Source organism: Oncorhynchus tshawytscha, unplaced genomic scaffold, assembly GCF_018296145.1.
Source record: "Oncorhynchus tshawytscha isolate Ot180627B unplaced genomic scaffold, Otsh_v2.0 Un_contig_4953_pilon_pilon, whole genome shotgun sequence".
NCBI lineage: Eukaryota > Metazoa > Chordata > Actinopteri > Salmoniformes > Salmonidae > Oncorhynchus > Oncorhynchus tshawytscha.
The window spans coordinates 192,669-216,322 of NW_024609610.1; the positions used below are offsets into that span (position 1 = coordinate 192,669).

At 45.1% G+C, this 23,654-nt stretch overlaps 1 protein-coding gene across 1 annotated transcript in view; it reads right to left on the minus strand.

The window, feature by feature from the left end:
• Positions 1 to 38: 38 nt before the first annotated feature.
• LOC121845264 (palmitoyltransferase ZDHHC7-like) overlaps positions 39 to 23,654 on the minus strand; it is a 48,157-nt gene continuing 24,541 nt past the window's right edge. Inside the window, exons 2-6 of the mRNA XM_042316259.1 lie at positions 20,390 to 20,514; positions 16,708 to 16,804; positions 11,191 to 11,272; positions 4,176 to 4,306; positions 39 to 294 (exon numbers count right to left, since the gene is read on the minus strand). Coding sequence (XP_042172193.1) covers positions 112 to 294; positions 4,176 to 4,306; positions 11,191 to 11,272; positions 16,708 to 16,804; positions 20,390 to 20,514 — 618 coding nt within the window. The 3' untranslated portion in view covers positions 39 to 111. The remainder of the gene's footprint in view (positions 295 to 4,175; positions 4,307 to 11,190; positions 11,273 to 16,707; positions 16,805 to 20,389; positions 20,515 to 23,654) is intronic.

The window sequence follows — 23,654 nt, forward strand, 5'->3', positions numbered from 1 at the left end:
GTCCAGAGAGGTCCGAGGCTATCAGACTGTCCAGAGGTCTGGGGCAATCAGATTGTGCAGAGAGGTCCGAGGCTATCAGACAGGGAAGAGCTGTGTTTGGCTGCTCAGCCCTCAGACAGAGAACTCCACACCACTATGGCGTGTAGTACGTGTCATCAGTAGGCGCCGCAGACGCAGGCCGGTGAATGGGTTGAACCAGAGGATGGAGGGCGGGCCTCCGAACACGGCCTTCATCCCCTCCCAGCGCACACGCCGCTCCCACGTCGGCTTCTCATTCTTCAGACGCTCGATCTCCTGGGAGATGAAACAGACACAGACCGACAGACAGACACAGACAACAGACAGACACTTTGGTCAACACACTGTTTTAATGAAACCGTGCTACTGCTGCCTCAACTAGGTCGATTCAGGACAGACATTTTGTTCTATTTGTTCATGGATATCAGGGGAAAACTGAAGGAGTTGGACCAGAATGATCTGTAGTCCAGTCAGACTAGGAGATGACTCAGGGGCTGAGTCATCTCCTATTACAGGGGCTGAGTCACTGGCTTACTAGGGCTCTTCCATACCGTCCCTAGGAGGGGTGTGTCACTTGAGTGGGTTGAGTCACTGATGTGATCTTCCTGTCTGGGTTGGCGCCCCCCCTTGGGTTGTGCCCGTGGTGGAGATCTTTGTGGGCTATACTCGGCCTTGTCTCAGGATGGTAAGTTGGTGGTTGAAGATATCCCTCTAGTGGTGTGGGGGCTGTGCTTTGGCAAAGTGGGTGGGGTTATATCCTTCCTGTTTGGCCCTGTCCGGGGGTGTCATCGGATGGGGCCACAGTGTCTCCTGACCCCTCCTGTCTCAGCCTCCAGTATTTATACTGCAGTAGTTGTGTCGGGGGCTAGGGTCAGTTTGTTATATCTGGAGTACTTCTCCTGTCTTATCCGGTGTCCTGTGTGAATTTAAGTATGCTCTCTCTAATTCTCTCTTTCTTTCTCTCTCTCGGAGGACCTGAGCCCTAGGACCATGCCCCAGGACTACCTGGCATGATGACTCCTTGCTGTCCCCAGTCCACCTGGCCGTGCTGCTGCTCCAGTTTCAACTGCTCTGCCTTATTAGTATTGGACCATGCTGGTCATTTATGAACATTTGAACATCTTGGCCATGTTCTGTTATAATCTGCACCCGGCACAGCCAGAAGAGGACTGGCCACCCCACATAGCCTGGTTCCTCTCTAGGTTTCTTCCTAGGTTTTGGCCTTTCTAGGGAGTTTTTCCTAGCCACCGTGCTTCTACACCTGCATTGCTTGCTGTTTGGGGTTTTAGGTTGGGGCTATATAAATTTATTTGATTTGATAGAGGACTGAGGGTCTAAATATTGAAAGTGTGTAAATAGGTACCCATGTTATTTTGTAAATGTAATATATATTTATTCTATTACTATTATTTTATAATATTTTTTTATCAATGAATATTTTTTTCCATTTTCTTTCCCCCCATTTTCTTTTCTCATTTTCTTGGGGGGGGGTGTATAAGAGTAACATTTTGGTATTTTGTATATAGTTATTTGTTTCAAAATGTATACCTTCACCAATTTGGCCACTTGGGTACATTTGGGCTACTTGTGTGGGACACCTGGGTGACCTCATGATAAATCTCATTTTGGAAGTTAGCATTCTGAAACTTTGCACAAGTACTGTTGCCCTCTTATATTTTTCACTGAAATTGTCCGCATCATCCTATCTGAATGTTTGTTTTATCTTGTTAATTTTAAAGATACAAAAATTAAAAAAAACATATGGTTTATTTCATTGTTTTATCTAAACCAGATCTATTGTGTTACATTCAATTCACATGAACACAAACTTCAGAGTGTTTTCTTTCAAATGGTACCAAGAATATGCATATCCTTGGTTCCGTGCCTGAGCTACAGGCTGTTAGATTTGGGTATGTCTTCAGGCGGAAATTGCACAAAGTAGGGGGGAGCTGTAAGAGTTTTAACCTCCCTTAACCTCTCAGTTCTTCACAATTCCTGACATTTGATCTGAGTAAAAATTCCCTGTCTTAGGTCAGTTAGAATCACCACTTTATTTTAAGAATGTGAAATGTCACAATAATAGTAGAGAGAATGATTTATTTCAGCTTTTATTTCTTTCATCACATTCCCAATGGGTCAGAAGTTTACATACACTCAATTAGTATTAGGTAGCATTGCCTTTAAATGGTTTAACTTGGGTCAAACGTTTCAGGTAGCCTTCCACAAGCTTCACACAATAAGTTGGGTGAATTTTGGCCCATTCCTCCTGACAGAGCTGGGTAACTGAGTCAGGTTTGTAGGCCTCCTTGCTCGCACATGCTTTTTCAGTTCTGCCCACACATTTTAGACAGGATTGAGGTCAGGGCTTTGTGATGGCCACTCCAATACCTAGACTTTGTTGTCCTTAAGCTATTTTTCCACAACTTTGGAAGTATGATTGGGGTCATTGCAAGACCCATTAACGACCAAGCTTCAACTTCCTGACTGACGTCTTGAGATGTTGCTTCAATATATCCACATAATTTTCTTTCCTCATGATGCCATCTATTTTGTGAAGTGCACCAGTCCCTCCTGCAGCAAAGCACCCCCGCAGCATGATGCCGTCACCCCCACAACATGATGCTGCCACCCTCGTGCTTCACGGTTGGGATGGTGTTCTTCGGCTCACAAGCCTCCCCCTTTTTCCTCCAAACATGATGGTCATTATGGCCAAACAGTTCTATTTTTGTTTCATCAGACCAGAGGACATTTCTGCAAGAAGTACAATCTTTGTCCCCATGTGCAATTGCAAACCGTAGTCTGGCTTTTTTACGGCGGTTTTGGAGCAGTGACTTCTTCCTTGCTGAGCCTTTCAGGTTATGTCGATATAGGACTCGTTTTACTGTGGATATAGATACTTTTGTACCCGTTTCCTCCAGCATCTTCACAAGGTCCTTTGCTGTTGTTCTGGGATTGATTTGCACTTTTTGCACCAAAGTACGTTCATCTCTAGGAGACAGAATGCGTCTCCTTCCTGAGCGGTATGACGGCTGCGTGGTCCCATGGTGTTTATACTTGCGTACTATTGTTTGTACAGATGAACGTGGTATCTTCAGGCATTTGGAAAATGCTCCCAAGGATGAACCAGAGGTCTTGGCTGATTTCTTTTGATTTTCCCATGATGTCAAGCAAAGAGGCATTGAGTTTGAAGCTAGGCCTTGAAATACATCCACAGGTACACCTCCAATTGACTCAAATGATGTCAATAAGCCTATCAGAAGCTTCTAAAGCAATGACATCATTTTCTTGAATATTCCAAACTGTTTAAAGGCAGTCAGCTTAGTGTATGTAAACTTCTGACCCACTGGAATTGTTATACAGTGAATTATAAGTGAAATAATCTGTTTGTAAACAATTGTTGGAAAAATTACTTGTGTCATGCACAAAGTAGATGTCCTAACCGACTTGCCAAAACTATAGTTTGTAAACAAGAAATGTGTTGAGTGGTTGAAAAACGAGTTTTAATGAGTCCAACCTAAGTGTATGTAAACTTCCGACTTCAACTGTACTTGTCCATTTACTTTCGATACGTAGGTACATTTAAAACCAAAGACTTTTACTCAAGTAGTATTTTACCTGGGTGACTTTCACTCAAGTAGTATTTTACTGGGTGACTTTCACTCAAGTAGTATTTTACTGGGTGACTTTCACTCAAGTAGTATTTTACCTGGGTGACTTTCACTCAAGTAGTATTTTACCTGGGTGACTTTCACTCAAGTAGTATTTTACCTGGGTGACTTTCACTCAAGTAGTATTTTACTGGGTGACTTTCACTCAAGTAGTATTTTACTGGGTGACTTTCACTCAAGTAGTATTTTACTGGGTGACTTTCACTCAAGTAGTATTTTACTGGGTGACTTTCACTCAAGTAGTATTTTACTGGGTGACTTTCACTTTCACTTGATTCATTTTCTATTAAAGTATCTTTACTTTTACTCAAGTATGACAATTGAGAACTTTTTCCACCACTGCTGTTAACCTTGACTAGTGTTCCTTTAAGTGGTGACGACCACAGAGCGTTTTCCACCACTGCAGGCTGGGCACGGTGTCAGTAATAATGTGTTAACCTTGACAAGTGCTCCTTTAAGTGGTGACGACCACAGAGCTTGGTGCCTCACCGTCTCGTCGTTGCAGATGGATTGTATCTGCGTTCCGAACATCACCACGGTGAAGGTGAGGAAGAGGAAGGCCTCCAGACAGAGGAAGATCATCAGCATCACCGCCACTGGCGGAGAGAAGTCGGTGCATTCTGGGAGATGGATTTGTTTGTCATTATTTTGGGAGAGGATTTTGACAGAGGAGAGAGGTGTCATTATTTTGACAGAGGAGGAGAGCGGTGTCATTATTTTGACAGAGGAGGAGAGGGGTGTCATTATTTTGACAGAGGAGGAGAGGGGTGTCATTATTTTGACAGAGGAGGAGAGGGTGTCATTATTTTGACAGAGGAGGAGAGGGGTGTCATTATTTTGACAGAGGAGGAGAGGGGTGTCATTATTTTGACAGAGGAGGAGAGGGGTGTCATTATTTTGACAGAGGAGGAGAGGGGTGTCATTATTTTGACAGAGGAGGAGAGGGGTGTCATTATTTTGACAGAGGAGGAGAGGGGTGTCATTATTTTGACAGAGGAGGAGAGGGGTGTCATTATTTTGACAGAGGAGGAGAGGGGTGTCATTATTTTGACAGAGGAGGAGAGGGGTGTCATTATTTTGACAGAGGAGGAGAGGGGTGTCATTATTTTGTCCTCTGATCATAAAGGTTCTATTAACATTTAAAAGCATTTAAAATCAAATGCATCATCATCATCATCATTATTATTATTATAAACATCATTATCATCAATCTTCTTCATTATTATAATCATCATCCTCATCATCATCATCCTCATTATTTCATAATCATATCCAAGATGGCGTAGCAGTCATCTTTGTCTTCGTCTTGTCGCGTCCAGTGTATATATATTTTTTCTTCGCATTTATTTCTATAATATTTTTTAAACCTCAACTTCCACATACTCTCCTGCAACGCGCCTCACCCAATGTGGTATAGATCTGCTATTTTCTTAATTTAGAACCGGAACCCCCAACAGAAGCTAGCCAGCTAACTAGCTAGTAGTCAGCTAGCCACTGCTAGCGGTCATAAGTTAACCTTTAGCCCGGACAACTCCTGCCAGTCTGCACAGCGCGATTCAACCCAGAGCATACTGGACTCTTTTTCCCCACATATATTGATTCCTACCGCTCTGAACCTTCTCATCTGGTTCATCACAGCTAGCTAGCTGCTACCCCCTGGCTAACGTCTCTGTCCTGAAGAAAGCACCAATTAGCCTGGAGCTAGCCTGTGCTAGAGGTCCATCAGCCACTTGGGATACAATACCCATTTTGCCAAGACCCTTTTATTAACACGGAGCCCCGATGATCCTTCATGACTGGTCTACCGACATAAGCCGCCCAAGGGGGTTTTCAACAGGCTCCTCCGTCACGACTTCCCCTGAATGCCCATCTGCTAGCCCCGGCCCGCTAGCTATCTAGAGCATATCGGACTGTTAGCTTAAGAGGTCCATCAGCCACTTGGGCTACAATCCCTATTTTGCCAATTGGCCTGGACCCTTTTATTACACAGAGCCCTGCCGATCTGTCACGACTGGTCTGCCAACGTAACCGCCCGAGGGGGCTACAACAGACTCTTCCGTTGCGACATCCCCCACAAGGCACTTCTGCGAGTCTGCTAGCCCCGGCCCGCTAGCTGTCTGAATCGCCGTGTCTCCAGCTCGCCTAGCTACTCACTAGACCCCATGATCACTCGGCTACGCACGCCTCTCCCTGTAAATATGCCTTGTCCATCGCTGTTTTGGTTAGTGATTACGGTCTTATTTCACTGTAGAGCCTCCAGCCCTGCTCAATATGCCTCAGCTAACCATTTTGTTCCACCTCCCACACATGCGGTGACCTCACCTGGTTTAAAAGGGGTCTCTAGAGACAATACCCCTCTCATTGTTACTCAATGCCTAGGTTTACCTCCACTGTATTCACATCCTACCATACCCTTGTCTGTACATTATGCCTTGAGTCTATTCTTCCGTGCCCAGAAACCTGCTCCTTTTACTCTGTTCCGAACGTACTAGACGACCAGTTTTTATAGCCTTTAGCCGCACCCTCATCCTACTCCTCCTCTGTTCCTCTGGTGATGTAGAGGTAAATCCAGGTCCTGCAGTGCCTAGCTCCACTCCTATTCCCCAGGGCTATCTCTGTTGATGACTTCTGTAACCGTAAAAACCTTGGTTTCATGCATTTTAACATAAGAAGCCTCTTCAAGTTTGTTTTATTCACTGCTTTACCACACTCTGCCAACGCGGATGTCCTAGCTGTGTCTGAATCCTGGCTTAGGAAGGCCACCAAAAACCCTGACATTTCCATCCCTAACTATAACATTTTCCAACAAGATAGAAATACCAAAGGGGTGGAGTTACAGGCTATCTCTGCAGTAGATTGCATCAATGAACCTACCAGATACAACCCCAAATCCGTAAACACGGGCAACCTCATAGATGTCATCCTAACCAACCTGCCCTCCAAATACACCTCTGCTGTCTTCAACCAGGATCTCAGAGATCACTGCCTAGTGCCTGCGTCTGTGGTCAAACGACCAAACCTCATCACTGTCAAACGCTCCCCAAAACACTTCAGGGAGCAGGCCTTTCAAATCGACCTGGCCCGGGTATCCTGGAAGGATATTGACTTCATTCCGTCAGTAGAGGATGCCTGGTTATTTATTAAAAGTGCTTTCCTCACCATCTTAAATAAGCATGCCCCATTCAAGAAATTTAGAACCAGGAACAGATATAGCCCTTGGTTCACTCCAGACCTGACTGCCCTTGACCAGCACAAAAACATCCTGTGGCGTAGCATCGAATACCCCCACGATATGCAACTTTTCAGGGAAGTTAGGAACCAATATACACAGGCAGTTAGGAAAGCAAAGGCCAGCTTTTTCAAACAGATTTTTGCATCCTTTCACACAAACTACAAAACGTTCTGGGACACTGAAGACCATGGAGAATAAGAGCACCTCCTCCTGGGACACTGTAAAGACCATGGAGAATAAGAGCACCTCCTCCTGGGACACTGTAAAGACCATGGAGAATAAGAGCACCTCCTTCTGGGACACTGTAAAGACCATGGAGAATAAGAGCACCTCCTCCTGGGACACTGTAAAGACCATGGAGAATAAGAGCACCTCCTCCTGGGACACTGTAAAGACCATGGAGAATAAGAGCACCTCCTCCTGGGACACTGTAAAGACCATGGAGAATAAGAGCACCTCCTTCTGGGACACTGTAAAGACCATGGAGAATAAGAGCACCTCCTTCTGGGACACTGTAAAGACCATGGAGAATAAGAGCACCTCCTTCTGGGACACTAAAGTCCATGGAGAATAAGAGCACCTCCTTCTGGGACACTGTAAAGACCATGGAGAATAAGAGCACCTCCTTCTGGGACACTGTAAAGACCATGGAGAATAAGAGCACCTCCTCCTGGGACACTGTAAAGACCATGGAGAATAAGAGCACCTCCTCCTGGGACACTGTAAAGACCATGGAGAATAAGAGCACCTCCTCCTGGGACACTGTAAAGACCATGGAGAATAAGAGCACCTCCTTCTGGGACACTGTAAAGACCATGGAGAATAAGAGCACCTCCTTCTGGGACACTGTAAAGACCATGGAGAATAAGAGCACCTCCTTCTGGGACACTGTAAAGTCCATGGAGAATAAGAGCACCTCCTTCTGGGACACTGTAAAGACCATGGAGAATAAGAGCACCTCCTTCTGGGACACTAAAGTCCATGGAGAATAAGAGCACCTCCTTCTGGGACACTGTAAAGACCATGGAGAATAAGAGCACCTCCTTCTGGGACACTGTAAAGACCATGGAGAATAAGAGCACCTCCTCCCAGCTGCCCACTGCACTGAAGATAGGAAACACTGTCACCACTGATAAATACACGATAATTGGGAATTTCAAGAAGCATTTTTCTACAGCTGGCCATGCTTTCCACCTTGCTACCCCTACCCCGGTCAACAGCCCTGTGCCCCCCTCAGCAACATGCCCAAGCCTCCCCATTTCTCCTTCTCCCAAATCCAGATAGCCAATGTTCTGAAAAAGCTGCAAAATCTGGACCTCTACAAATCAGCCAGCCTAGACACTCTGGACCTTCTCTTTCTAAAATTATCCGCAGCAATTATTGCAACCCTTATTACTAGCCTGTTCAACCTCTCTTTCGTATCGTCTGAGATTCCTAAAGATCGGAAACCTGCCGCGGTCATCCCCCTCTTCAGAGGTGGAAACACTCTAGACCCAAACTGTTATAGACCTATATCTATCCTACCCTGTCTTTCTAAAGTCTTCAAGGTTTTCGACTCTGTCAATCACTGCATTCTTATCGGCAGACTCAACAGCCTTGGTTTCTCAAATGACTGCCTCACCTGGTTCACCAACTACTTCTCTGATAGAGTTCAGTGTGTTAAATTGGAGGTTGTTGTCTGGACCTCTGGCAGTCTCTATGGGGGTGCCACAGGGTTCAATTCTCGGGCCGACTCTCTTCTATGTATACATCAATGATGTCGCTCTTGCTGCTGGTGATTCTCTCATCCACCACTACGCAGACGACACCATTCTGTATACATCTGGCCCTTCTTTGGACACTGTGTTAACTAACCTCCAGATGAGCTTCAATGCCATTCAACTCTCCATCCATGGCCTCCAACTGCTCTTAAACGCAAGTAAAACTAAATGCATGCTCTTCAACCGATCGCTGTCCGCACCTGCCCGCCCGTCCAGCATCACTACTCTGGACAGTTCTGACTTAGAATACGTGGACAACTACAAATACCTGGGTGTCTGGTTAGACTGAGAACTCTCCTTCCAGACTCACATTAAGCATCTCCAATCCGAAATTAAATCTAGAATCAGCTTCCTATTTCGCAACAAAGCATCCTTCACTCATGCTGCCAAACATACCCCGTAAAACTGACCATACTACCGATCCTCGACTTTGGCGATGTCATTCACAAAATAGCCTCCAATACCCTACTCAATAAATTGGATGCAGTCTATCACAGTGCCATCCGTTTTGTCACCAAAGCCCCATATACTACTCACCACTACTTTGCCACCATGGCCTATTTATTGCCTTACCTCTCTTCTCCTACCTCACATGCTGTATATAGATTTTTCTACTGTATTATTGATTGTATGTTTGTTTTACTCCATGTGTAACTCTGTTGTTGTTGTTTGTGTTGAACTGCTTTGCTTTATCTCTATATCTGCCATTACACTAAACATAGAAACACAGTAGCCTACCACAGTGAATGTAACAGTAGCCTACAACAGTGAATGTAGCAGTAAACAGTAGCCTACCACAGTGAATGTAGCAGTAAACAGTAGACTACCACAGTGAATGTAACAGTAGCCTACAACAGTGAATGTAACAGTAGCCTACCACAGTGAATGTAACAGTAGCCTACCACAGTGAATGTAGCAGTAAACAGTAGTCTACCACAGTGAATGTAACAGTAGCCTACCACAGTGAATATAGAAGTAAACAGTAGTCTACCACAGTGAATGTAACAGTAGCCTACCACAGTGAATATAGAAGTAAACAGTAGCCTACCACAGTGAATGTAACAGTAGCCTACCACAGTGAATGTAACAGTAGCCTACCACAGTGAATGTAACAGTAGCCTACAACAGTGAATGTAACAGTAGTCTACCACAGTGAATGTAACAGTAGCCTACCACAGTGAATGTAGAAGTAAACAGTAGCCTACCACAGTGAATGTAGCAGTAAACAGTAGTCTACCACAGTGAATGTAGCAGTAAACAGTAGCCTACCACAGTGAATGTAGCAGTAGCCTACAACAGTGAATGTAGCAGTAAACAGTAGTCTACCACAGTGAATGTAGAAGTAAACAGTAGCCTACCACAGTGAATGTAACAGTAGCCTACCACAGTGAATGTAGCAGTAAACAGTAGTCTACCACAGTGAATGTAGAAGTAAACAGTAGCCTACCACAGTGAATGTAACAGTAGCCTACCACAGTGAATGTAGAAGTAAACAGTAGCCTACCACAGTGAATGTAACAGTAGCCTACAACAGTGAATGTAGCAGTAAACAGTAGCCTACCACAGTGAATGTAAAAGTAGCCTACCACAGTGAATGTAACAGTAGCCTACCACAGTGAATGTAGAAGTAAACAGTAGCCTACCACAGTGAATGTAGCAGTAGCCTACCACAGTGAATGTAGCAGTAGCCTACCACAGTGAATGTAGCAGTAAACAGTAGCCTACCACAGTGAATGTAGCAGTAAACAGTAGCCTACCACAGTAGACTACCACAGTGAATGTAACAGTAGCCTACCACAGTGAATGTAACAGTAGACTACCACAGTGAATGTAGCAGTAAACAGTAGCCTACCACAGTGAATGTAGCAGTAGCCTACCACAGTGAATGTAGCAGTAGCCTACCACAGTGAATGTAGCAGTAAACAGTAGCCTACCACAGTGAATGTAGCAGTAAACAGTAGCCTACCACAGTAGACTACCACAGTGAATGTAACAGTAGCCTACCACAGTGAATGTAACAGTAGACTACCACAGTGAATGTAGCAGTAAACAGTAGCCTACCACAGTAGACTACCACAGTGAATGTAACAGTAGCCTACCACAGTAGACTACCACAGTGAATGTAACAGTAGCCTACCACAGTGAATGTAGCAGTAGACTACCACAGTGAATGTAACAGTAGCCTACCACAGTGAATGTAACAGTAGACTACCACAGTGAATGTAACAGTAGCCTACCACAGTAGACTACCACAGTGAATGTAACAGTAGCCTACCACAGTGAATGTAACAGTAGACTACCACAGTGAATGTAACAGTAGCCTACCACAGTAGACTACCACAGTGAATGTAACAGTAGACTACCACAGTGAATGTAACAGTAGACTACCACAGTGAATGTAGCAGTAAACAGTAGCCTACCACAGTGAATGTAGCAGTAAACAGTAGCCTACCACAGTGAATGTAGCAGTAAACAGTAGCCACAGTGAATGTAGCAGTAAACAGTAGCCTACCATTCCACTGGTCATTGACACAGCTGTAGAACTGTAGGAAACTGAGGCAGAGGGCGTAGACCGAGATCAGAGCTATGTACATCTGAAGGGAGGAGAGAGGGAGGAAGAGAGAAGGGAGGAGTGGGGAAGGAGAGAGGGAGGAAGAGAGACGGGAGGCGTGGGGAAGGAGAGAGGGAGGAGGAGGACGGGAGGAGAGAAGGGAGGAGTGGGGAAGAAGAGGGTAATTAGAGTCAGAGAAAGGAGAGGGATAGGGGAAGGAGAGAGGGAGGAGGAGAGAAGGGAGGAGAGGGGAAGAAGAGGGTAATTAGAGTCAGAGAAAGGAGAGGGATAGGGGAAGGAGAGAGGGAGGAGGAGAGACGGGAGGAGAGAAGGGAGGAGTGGGGAAGAAGAGGGTAATTAGAGTCAGAGAAAGGAGAGGGATAGGGGAAGGAGAGAGGGAGGAGGAGAGAAGGGAGGAGAGGGGAAGAAGAGGGTAATTAGAGTCAGAGAAAGGAGAGGGATAGGGGAAGGAGAGAGGGAGGAGGAGAGATGGGAGGAGAGGGGAAGAAGAGGGTAATTAGAGTCAGAGAAAGGAGAGGGATAGGGGAAGGAGAGAGGGAGGAGGAGAGACAGGAGGAGAGGGGAAGAAGAGGGTAATTAGAGTCAGAGAAAGGAGAGGGATAGGGGAAGGAGAGAGGGAGGAGGAGAGACGGGAGGAGAGGGGAAGAAGAGGGTAATTAGAGTCAGAGAAAGGAGAGGGATAGGGGAAGGAGAGAGGGAGGAGGAGAGAAGGGAGGAGTGGGGAAGAAGAGGGTAATTAGAGTCAGAGAAAGGAGAGGGATAGGGGAAGGAGAGAGGGAGGAGGAGAGATGGGAGGAGAGGGGAAGAAGAGGGTAATTAGAGTCAGAGAAAGGAGAGGGATAGGGGAAGAGAGAGGGAGGAGGAGAGACGGGAGGAGAGGGGAAGAAGAGGGTAATTAGAGTCAGAGAAAGGAGAGGGATAGGGGAAGGAGAGAGGGAGGAGGAGACGGGAGGAGAGGGGAAGAAGAGGGTAATTAGAGTCAGAGAAAGGAGAGGGATAGGGGAAGGAGAGAGGGAGGAGGAGAGAAGGGAGGAGTGGGGAAGAAGAGGGTAATTAGAGTCAGAGAAAGGAGAGGGATAGGGGAAGGAGAGAGGGAGGAGGAGAGAAGGGAGGAGTGGGGAAGGAGAGGGTAATTAGAGTCAGAGAAAGGAGAGGGATAGGGGAAGGAGAGAGGGAGGAGGAGAGACGGGAGGAGAGAAGGGAGGAGAGGGGAAGGAGGTAAAGAGAGGAATGGTGAGGTGGGAGAGAGAGGGAACAGGAGAGAGTAGAAAGGGGAAAGTGAGCGGGAGGGAGAGAGACACAGAAAGAGAGGTGGAGAGAGAGAGACACAGAAAGAGGTGGAGAGGAAGAGAGAGAGAGACAGAAAGAGAGGTGGAGAGAGAGAGACACAGAAAGAGGTGGAGAGGAAGAGAGAGAGAGACAGAAAGAGAGGTGGAGAGAGAGAGAGAGAGAGAGACAGAAAGAGGTGGAGAGGAAGAGGGCGAGAGAGAAAACAGTGAATAAAGAGTTATTACCCACACAGACGCTGGGATAGATAAACATCACTTGCTGGACATTAATGTAAGCAATAGTCAGTCACCACAGCTCTCAGGATTCCCCCCTACAGGATTCCCCCTACACTGAGGTATGGTAGGACCTGACATAATGAGGTACAGTCAGGAAGTATCCCCTACACTGAAGACCTGACATAATGAGGTACAGTCAGGAAGGATTCCCCTACACTGAGGTATGGTAGGACCTGACATAAGGTACAGTCAGGAAGGATTCACCCCTACACTGAGGACCTGACATAATGAGGTACAGTCAGGAAGGATTCCCCCTACACTGAGGTATGGTAGGACCTGACATAAGGTACAGTCAGGAAGGATTCACCCCTACACTGAGGACCTGACATAATGAGGTACAGTCAGGAAGGATTCCCCTACACTGAGGTATGGTAGGACCTGACATAATGAGGTACAGTCTGGAAGGATCCCCCTACACTGAGGTACGGTAGGACCTGACATAATGAGGTACAGTCAGGAAGGATTCCCCTACACTGAGGTCCTGATATAATGAGGTACAGTCAGGAAGGATCTACACTGAGGTACAATAGGACCTGACATGATGAGGTACAGTCAGGAAGGATCTAAACTGAGGTACAGTAGGACTTGACATAATGAGGTACAGTCAGGAAGGATTCCCCTACACTGAAGACTAGACATAATGAGGTACAGTCAGGAAGGATCTACACTGAGGTACAGTAGGACTTGACATAATGAGGTACAGTCAGGAAGGATTCCCCCTACACTGAGGACCTGACATAATGAGGTACAGTCTGGAAGGATCCCCCCCTACACTGAGGTATGGTAGGACCTGACATAATGAGGTATAGTCAGGAAGGATTCCCCCTACACTGAGGTCCGGTAGGACCTGACATAATGAGGTACAGTCAGGAAGGATCCCCCCTACACTGAGGACCTGACATAATGAGGTACAGTCAGGAAGGATCCCCCTACACTGAGGACCTGACATAATGAGGTACAGTCAGGAAGGATCCCCCTACACTGAGGACCTGACATAATGAGGTACAGTCAGGAAGGATCCCCCTACACTGAGGTACGGTAGGACCTGACATAATGGAGGTACAGTCAGGAAGGATTCCCCCTACACTGAGGACCTGACATAATGAGGTACAGTCAGGAAGGATCCCCCTACACTGAGGTATGGTAGGACCTGACATAATGAGGTATAGTCAGGAAGGATCCCCCTACACTGAGGTACGGTAGGACCTGACATAATGAGGTACAGTCAGGAAGGATCCCCCTACACTGAGGACCTGACATAATGAGGTACAGTCAGGAAGGATCCCCCTACACTGAGGACCTGACATAATGAGGTACAGTCAGGAAGGATCCCCCTACACTGAGGACCTGACATAATGAGGTTCAGTCAGGAAGGATCCCCCTACACTGAGGACCTGACATAATGAGGTACAGTCAGGAAGGATCCCCCTACACTGAGGACCTGACATAATGAGGTACAGTCAGGAAGGATCCCCCTACACTGAGGACCTGACATAATGAGGTACAGTCAGGAAGGATCCCCCTACACTGAGGACCTGACATAATGAGGTATAGTCAGGAAGGATTTCCCCTACACTGAGGTATGGTAGGACCTGACATAATGAGGTATAGTCAGGAAGGATTCCCCTACACTGAGGTCCGGTAGGACCTGACATAATGAGGTACAGTCAGGAAGGATCCCCCTACACTGAGGACCTGACATAATGAGGTTCAGTCAGGAAGGATCCCCCCTACACTGAGGACCTGACATAATGAGGTACAGTCAGGAAGGATCCCCCCTACACTGAGGACCTGACATAATGAGGTACAGTCAGGAAGGATCCCCCCTACACTGAGGACCTGACATAATGAGGTACAGTCAGGAAGGATCCCCCCTACACTGAGGACCTGATATAATGAGGTATAGTCAGGAAGGATTCCCCCTACACTGAGGTATGGTAGGACCTGACATAATGAGGTATAGTCAGGAAGGATTCCCCTACACTGAGGTCCGGTAGGACCTGACATAATGAGGTACAGTCAGGAAGGATCCCCCTACACTGAGGACCTGACATAATGAGGTACAGTCAGGAAGGATCCCCCTACACTGAGGACCTGACATAATGAGGTACAGTCAGGAAGGATCCCCCTACACTGAGGACCTGACATAATGAGGTACAGTCAGGAAGGATCTCCCCTACACTGAGGACCTGACATAATGAGGTACAGTCAGGAAGGATTCCCCTACACTGAGGACCTGACATAATGAGGTACAGTCAGGAAGGATTCCCCTACACTGAGGACCTGACATAATGAGGTACAGTCAGGAAGGATTCCCCCTACACTGAGGACCTGACATAATGAGGTACAGTCAGGAAGGATCCCCCCCTACACTGAGGACCTGACATAATGAGGTACAGTCAGGAAGGATCCCCCTACACTGAGGACCTGACATAATGAGGTACAGTCAGGAAGGATCCCCCTACACTGAGGTATGGTAGGACCTGACATAAGGTACAGTCAGGAAGGATCCCCCTACACTGAGGACCTGACATAATGAGGTACAGTCAGGAAGGATCCCCCTACACTGAGGTATGGTAGGACCTGACATAATGAGGTATAGTCAGGAAGGATCCCCCTACACTGAGGTACGGTAGGACCTGACATAATGAGGTACAGTCAGGAAGGATCCCCCTACACTGAGGACCTGACATAATGAGGTACAGTCAGGAAGGATCCCCCTACACTGAGGACCTGACATAATGAGGTACAGTCAGGAAGGATCCCCCTACACTGAGGACCTGACATAATGAGGTACAGTCAGGAAGGATCCCCCTACACTGAGGACCTGACATAATGAGGTACAGTCAGGAAGGATCCCCCTACACTGAGGACCTGACATAATGAGGTACAGTCAGGAAGGATCCCCCTACACTGAGGACCTGACATAATGAGGTACAGTCAGGAAGGATCCCCCTACACTGAGGACCTGACATAATGAGGTTCAGTCAGGAAGGATCCCCCTACACTGAGGACCTGACATAATGAGGTACAGTCAGGAAGGATCCCCCTACACTGAGGACCTGACATAATGAGGTACAGTCAGGAAGGATCCCCCTACACTGAGGACCTGACATAATGAGGTACAGTCAGGAAGGATCCCCCTACACTGAGGACCTGACATAATGAGGTACAGTCAGGAAGGATCCCCCTACACTGAGGACCTGACATAATGAGGTACAGTCAGGAAGGATCCCCCTACACTGAGGACCTGACATAATGAGGTACAGTCAGGAAGGATCCCCCTACACTGAGGACCTGACATAATGAGGTATAGTCAGGAAGGATCCCCCTACACTGAGGACCTGACATAATGAGGTACAGTCAGGAAGGATCCCCCTACACTGAGGACCTGACATAATGAGGTACAGTCAGGAAGGATCCCCCTACACTGAGGACCTGACATAATGAGGTACAGTCAGGAAGGATCCCCCTACACTGAGGACCTGACATAATGAGGTACAGTCAGGAAGGATCCCCCTACACTGAGGACCTGACATAATGAGGTACAGTCAGGAAGGATCCCCCTACACTGAGGACCTGACATAATGAGGTACAGTCAGGAAGGATCCCCCTACACTGAGGACCTGACATAATGGAGGTACAGTCAGGAAGGATCCCCCTACACTGAGGACCTGACATAATGAGGTACAGTCAGGAAGGATTCCCCCTACACTGAGGACCTGACATAATGAGGTACAGTCAGGAAGGATCCCCCCTACACTGAGGACCTGACATAATGAGGTACAGTCAGGAAGGATTCCCCCTACACTGAGGACCTGACATAATGAGGTACAGTCAGGAAGGATCCCCCTACACTGAGGTACGGTAGGACTTGACATCAGGTACTTACAGTGAAGAGCACAAAGAAGCGCTGGTTCTTCTCCCCGACACAGTTGTTGACCCAGGGACAGTGGTGGTCCATCTTACGGATACAGCGCTTACAGATACTGCAGGCGAGGAGAGGGGAGATGGAAAACCTACATTAATTCCTTTGACAAAGACCCTGGAAGAAATGTGTGATTATATGACTGTACAACCGTACAAACTGCAAGGTGACAAACAGTAGCCAATACATGCAGTGACACACAATGTATTAGATGGTAAAGGCAAGTTGAACCCCAACTAGAAGGAGTAATGGACATTAACTAGAGGAGCTATTGGCCTAACCAGTGAGATGGTGTTAACCAGTGTTGAGATGGTGTTAACCAGTGTTGAGATGGTGTTAACCAGTGTTGAGATGGTGTTAACCAGTGTTGAGATGGTGTTAACCAGTGTTGAGATGGTGTTAACCAGTGTTGAGATGGTGTTAACCAGTGTTGAGATGGTGTTAACCAGTGTTGAGATGGTGTTAACCAGTGTTGAGATGGTGTTAACCAGTGTTGAGACGGTGTGAGCCAGTGTTAAGATGGTGTTAACCAGTGTTAAGATGGTGTGAGCCAGTGTTAAGATGGTGTGAGCCAGTGTTAAGATGGTGTGAGCCAGTGTTAAGATGGTGTGAGCCAGTTGGTTTGTCAGGCTCTTCCCTTACCTGCTGTGCTCTCTCTGTAACCTGTGTGTGTGTGTGTGTGTGTGTGTGTGTGTGTGTGTGTGTGTAGGCGTCAGCATGCTTTAGTGTGAACTCAGCTAGGTGAACCCTGAATGAGTGTTTTACTATTTTCTACATTGTAGAATAATAGTGAAGACATCAAAACTATGGAATAACACGTTTGGAATCATGTGGTAACCAAAAAAGTGTTAAACAAGTCAAAGTATATTTTATATTTGAGATTCTTCAAAATAGCCACCCTTTGCACAGTTTTTGCATTCTCTCAACCAGCCTCACCTGGAATGCTTTTCCAACAGTCTTGAATGAGATCCCACATATGCTGAGCACTTATTGGCTGCTTTTCCTTCACTCTGCGGTCCAACTCATTCCAAACCATCTCAAATAGGTTGAGGTCAGGTGATTGTGGAGGCCAGGTCATCTGATGCAGCACTCCATCACTCTCCTTCTTGGTCAAATAGGCCTTACACAGCCTGGAGGTGTGTTGGGTCATTGTGCTGTTGAAAAACAAATTATAATCCACTCAGCGCAAACCAGATGGGATGGTGTATCACTGCAGAATGCTGTGGTAGCCATGCTGGTTAAGTGTGCCTAGAATTCTAAATAAATCACTGACAGTGTCTCCAGCAAAGCACCCCCACACCATCACACCTCCTCCTCCATGCTTCACGGTGGGAACCACACATCTGGAGATCATCCGTTCACCTACTCTGCATCTCACAAAGTCACGGAGGTTGGAACCAAAAATCTCACATCAGACCAAAGGAGATTTCCACCAGTCTAAATGTCCATTGCTCGTGTTACTTGGCCCAAGCAAGTCTCTTCTTCTTATTGGTGTCCTTTAGTAGTGGTTTCTCTGCAGCAATTCGACCATGAAGGCCTGATTCACTCAGTCTCCTCTGAACAGTTGATGTTGAGATGTGTCTGTTATTTGAACTGAAGCATTTATGTGGGCATCAATTTCTGAGGCTGGTAACTCTAATGAATTTATCCTCTGCAGCAGAGGGAACTCTGGGTTTTTCTTTCCTGTGGCGGTCCTCATGAGAGCCAGTTTCATCATAGCGCTTGATGATTTTTGCGACTGCACTTGAAGAAACTTTCAAAGACTGACCTTCATGTCTTAAAATAATGATGGATTGTCGTTACTCTTTGCTTATTTGAGGTGTTCTTGCCATAATATGGACTTGGTCTTTAACCAAATAGGGCTATCTTCTGTATACCAACCCTACCTTGTCAACTGATTGGCTCAAACACACAACTGATTGGCTCAAACAAACACACAACTGATTGGCTCAAACACACAACTGATTGGCTCAAACACACAACTGATTGGCTCAAACACACAACTGATTGGCTCAAACACACAACTGATTGGCTCAAACACACAACTGATTGGCTCAAACACACAACTGATTGGCTCAAACACACAACTGATTGGCTCAAACACACAACTGATTGGCTCAAACACACAACTGATTGGCTCAAACACACAACTGATTGGCTCAAACACACAACTGATTGGCTCAAACACACAACTGATTGGCTCAAACGCATTAAGAAGGAAAGAAATTCCACAAATGAACTTTTAACAAGGCACACCTGTTAATTGAAATGCATTCCAGGTGACTACCTAATGAAGCTGGTTGAGAGAATGCCAAGAGTGTACAAAGCTGTCATCAGGCAAAGGCAAAGAGTGGCTTCTTTGAAGAATCTAAAATCTATTTTGATTTATTTAACACTTTTTTGGTTACTACATGATTCCATGTGTTATTTCATAGCTTTGATGTCTTTACGATTATTCTACAATGTAGAAAATAGTAAAAATAAAGAAAAACCCTTGAATGAGTAGGTGTTCTAAAACTTTTGACTGGTACTGTATGCACAAACTGTTTTGTCTGGGAAGCATGCGGACACCTTAAGCCACTGAGTATCCCTCACCTGCAGTATGCATCTATAGATATCTATACCATCTCTGTCATGGTGTCTACCTGCACTGATGGGCCCTCTGTGGCTTGATGTGATACGTATCTATAGATATCTATACCATCTCTGTCATGGTGTCTACCTGCACTGATGGGCCCTCTGTGGCTTGATGTGATACGTATCTATAGAGATCTATACCATCTCTGTCATGGTGTCTACCTGCAGTGATGGGCCCTCTGTGGCTTGATGTGATACGTCTCTATAGAGATCTATACCATCTCTGTCATGGTGTCTACCTGCAGTGATGGGCCCTCTGTGGCTTGATGTGATACGTCTCTATAGAGATCTATACCATCTCTGTCATGGTGTCTACCTGCAGTGATGGGCCCTCTGTGGCTTGATGTGATACGCATCTATAGAGATCTATACCATCTCTGTCATGGTGTCTACCTGCAGTGATGGGCCCTCTGTGGCTTGATGTGATACGCATCTATAGAGATCTATACCATCTCTGTCATGGTGTCTACCTGCACTGATGGGCCCTCTGTGGCTTGATGTGATACGTATCTATAGAGATCTATACCATCTCTGTCATGGTGTCTACCTGCAGTGATGGGCCCTCTGTGGCTTGATGTGATACGTCTCTATAGATATCTATACCATCTCTGTCATGGTGTCTACCTGCACTGATGGGCCCTCTGTGGCTTGATGTGATACGTATCTATAGAGATCTATACCATCTCTGTCATGGTGTCTACCTGCACTGATGGGCCCTCTGTGGCTTGATGTGATACGTATCTATAGAGATCTATACCATCTCTGTCATGGTGTCTACCTGCACTGATGGGCCCTCTGTGGCTTGATGTGATACGTATCTATAGAGATCTATACCATCTCTGTCATGGTGTCTACCTGCACTGATGGGCCCTCTGTGGCTTGATGTGATACGTATCTATAGATATCTATACCATCTCTGTCATGGTGTCTACCTGCACTGATGGGCCCTCTGTGGCTTGATGTGATACGTATCTATAGAGATCTATACCATCTCTGTCATGGTGTCTACCTGCAGTGATGGGCCCTCTGTGGCTTGATGCTGCAACACTTGGGACATTTATAGATGACCTCTCCAGGTTTCAGCTGCAGACTGTCCATGTACTCTTTGGTGGCGTTGCCCTTAGGAACCGCCCCCTGAAGGGAGGGGTCAGACCAACATCAGAACACGAAGGACACAAACAGGCTTCAGAGACTATTCAATGTCCTATCTATTCTATACATGAAACAACATAGTCTTTACCTTGAGGAGAGGAAACATCAATCTATATAGTCTTTACCCTGAGGAGAGGAAACATCAATCTATATAGTCTTTACCCTGAGGGGAGGAAACATCAATCTATATAGTCTTTACCCTGAGGGGAGGAAACATCAATCTATATAGTCTTTTCCCTGAGGAAACATCAATCTATATAGTCTTTACCCTGAGGAAACATCAATCTATATAGTCTTTACCCTGAGGAGAGGAAACATCAATCTATATAGTCTTTACCCTGAGGAAACATCAATCTATATAGTCTTTACCCTGAGGAAACATCAATCTATATAGTCTTTACCCTGAGGGAAGGAAACATCAATCTATATAGTCTTTACCCTGAGGGAAGGAAACATCAATCTATATAGTCTTTACCCTGAGGAGAGGAAACATCAATCTATATAGTCTTTACCCTGAGGAAACATCAATCTATATAGTCTTTACCCTGAGGAAACATCAATCTATATAGTCTTTACCCTGAGGAAACATCAATCTATATAGTCTTTACCCTGAGGGAAGGAAACATCAATCTATATAGTCTTTACCCTGAGGAAACATCAATCTATATAGTCTTTACCCTGAGGAGAGGAAACATCAATCTATATAGTCTTTACCCTGAGGAGAGGAAACATCAATCTATATAGTTTTTACCCTGAGGAGAGGAAACATCAATCTATATAGTCTTTACCCTGAGGAGAGGAAACATCAATCTATATAGTCTTTACCCTGAGGAAACATCAATCTATATAGTCTTTACCCTGAGGAAACATCAATCTATATAGTCTTTACCCTGAGGAAACATCAATCTATATAGTCTTTACCCTGAGGAAACATCAATCTATATAGTCTTTACCCTGAGGAAACATCAATCTATATAGTCTTTACCCTGAGGAGAGGAAACATCAATCTATATAGTCTTTACCCTGAGGAGAGGAAACATCAATCTATATAGTCTTTACCCTGAGGAAACATCAATCTATATAGTCTTTACCCTGAGGAAACATCAATCTATATAGTCTTTACCCTGAGGAGAGGAAACATCAATCTATATAGTCTTTACCCTGAGGAGAGGAAACATCAATCTATATAGTCTTTACCCTGAGGGGAGGAAACATCAATCTATATAGTCTTTACCCTGAGGGGAGGAAACATCAATCTATATAGTATTTTCCCTGAGGAAACATCAATCTATATAGTCTTTACCCTGAGGAAACATCAATCTATATAGTCTTTACCCTGAGGAGAGGAAACATCAATCTATATAGTCTTTACCCTGAGGAAACATCAATCTATATAGTCTTTACCCTGAGGAAACATCAATCTATATAGTCTTTACCCTGAGGGAAGGAAACATCAATCTATATAGTCTTTACCCTGAGGGAAGGAAACATCAATCTATATAGTCTTTACCCTGAGGAGAGGAAACATCAATCTATATAGTCTTTACCCTGAGGAAACATCAATCTATATAGTCTTTACCCTGAGGAAACATCAATCTATATAGTCTTTACCCTGAGGAAACATCAATCTATATAGTCTTTACCCTGAGGGAAGGAAACATCAATCTATATAGTCTTTACCCTGAGGAAACATCAATCTATATAGTCTTTACCCTGAGGAGAGGAAACATCAATCTATATAGTCTTTACCCTGAGGAGAGGAAACATCAATCTATATAGTCTTTACCCTGAGGAGAGGAAACATCCATCTATATAGTCTTTACCCTGAGGAGAGGAAACATCAATCTATATAGTCTTTACCCTGAGGAGAGGAAACATCAATCTATATAGTCTTTACCCTGAGGAAACATCAATCTATATAGTCTTTACCCTGAGGAAACATCAATCTATATAGTCTTTACCCTGAGGAAACATCAATCTATATAGTCTTTACCCTGAGGAAACATCAATCTATATAGTCTTTACCCTGAGGAGAGGAAACATCAATCTATATAGTCTTTACCCTGAGGAAACATCAATCTATATAGTCTTTACCCTGAGGAAACATCAATCTATATAGTCTTTACCCTGAGGAGAGGAAACATCAATCTATATAGTCTTTACCCTGAGGAAACATCAATCTATATAGTCTTTACCCTGAGGAAACATCAATCTATATAGTCTTTACCCTGAGGAGAGGAAACATCAATCTATAAAGTCTTTACCCTGAGGAGAGGAAACATCAATCTATATAGTCTTTACCCTGAGGAAACATCAATCTATATAGTCTTTACCCTGAGGAAACATCAATCTATATAGTCTTTACCCTGAGGAGAGGAAACATCAATCTATATAGTCTTTACCCTGAGGAAACATCAATCTATATAGTCTTTACCCTGAGGAAACATCAATCTATATAGTCTTTACCCTGAGGAGAGGAAACATCAATCTATATAGTCTTTACCCTGAGGAGAGGAAACATCAATCTATATAGTCTTTACCCTGAGGAGAGGAAACATCAATCTATATAGTCTTTACCCTGAGGAGAGGAACATCAATCTATATAGTCTTTACCCTGAGGAGAGGAAACATCAATCTATATAGTCTTTACCCTGAGGAGAGGAAACATCAATCTATATAGTCTTTACCCTGAGGAAACATCAATCTATATAGTCTTTACCCTGAGGAGAGGAAACATCAATCTATATAGTCTTTACCCTGAGGAAACATCAATCTATATAGTCTTTACCCTGAGGAGGAAACATCAATCTATATAGTCTTTACCCTGAGGAGGGAGGAAACATCAATCTATATAGTCTTTACCCTGAGGAAACATCAATCTATATAGTCTTTACCCTGAGGAAACATCAATCTATATAGTCTTTACCCTGAGGAAACATCAATCTATATAGTCTTTACCCTGAGGGAAGGAAACATCAATCTATATAGTCTTTACCCTGAGGAAACATCAATCTATATAGTCTTTACCCTGAGGAGAGGAAACATCAATCTATATAGTCTTTACCCTGAGGAGAGGAAACATCAATCTATATAGTTTTTACCCTGAGGAGAGGAAACATCAA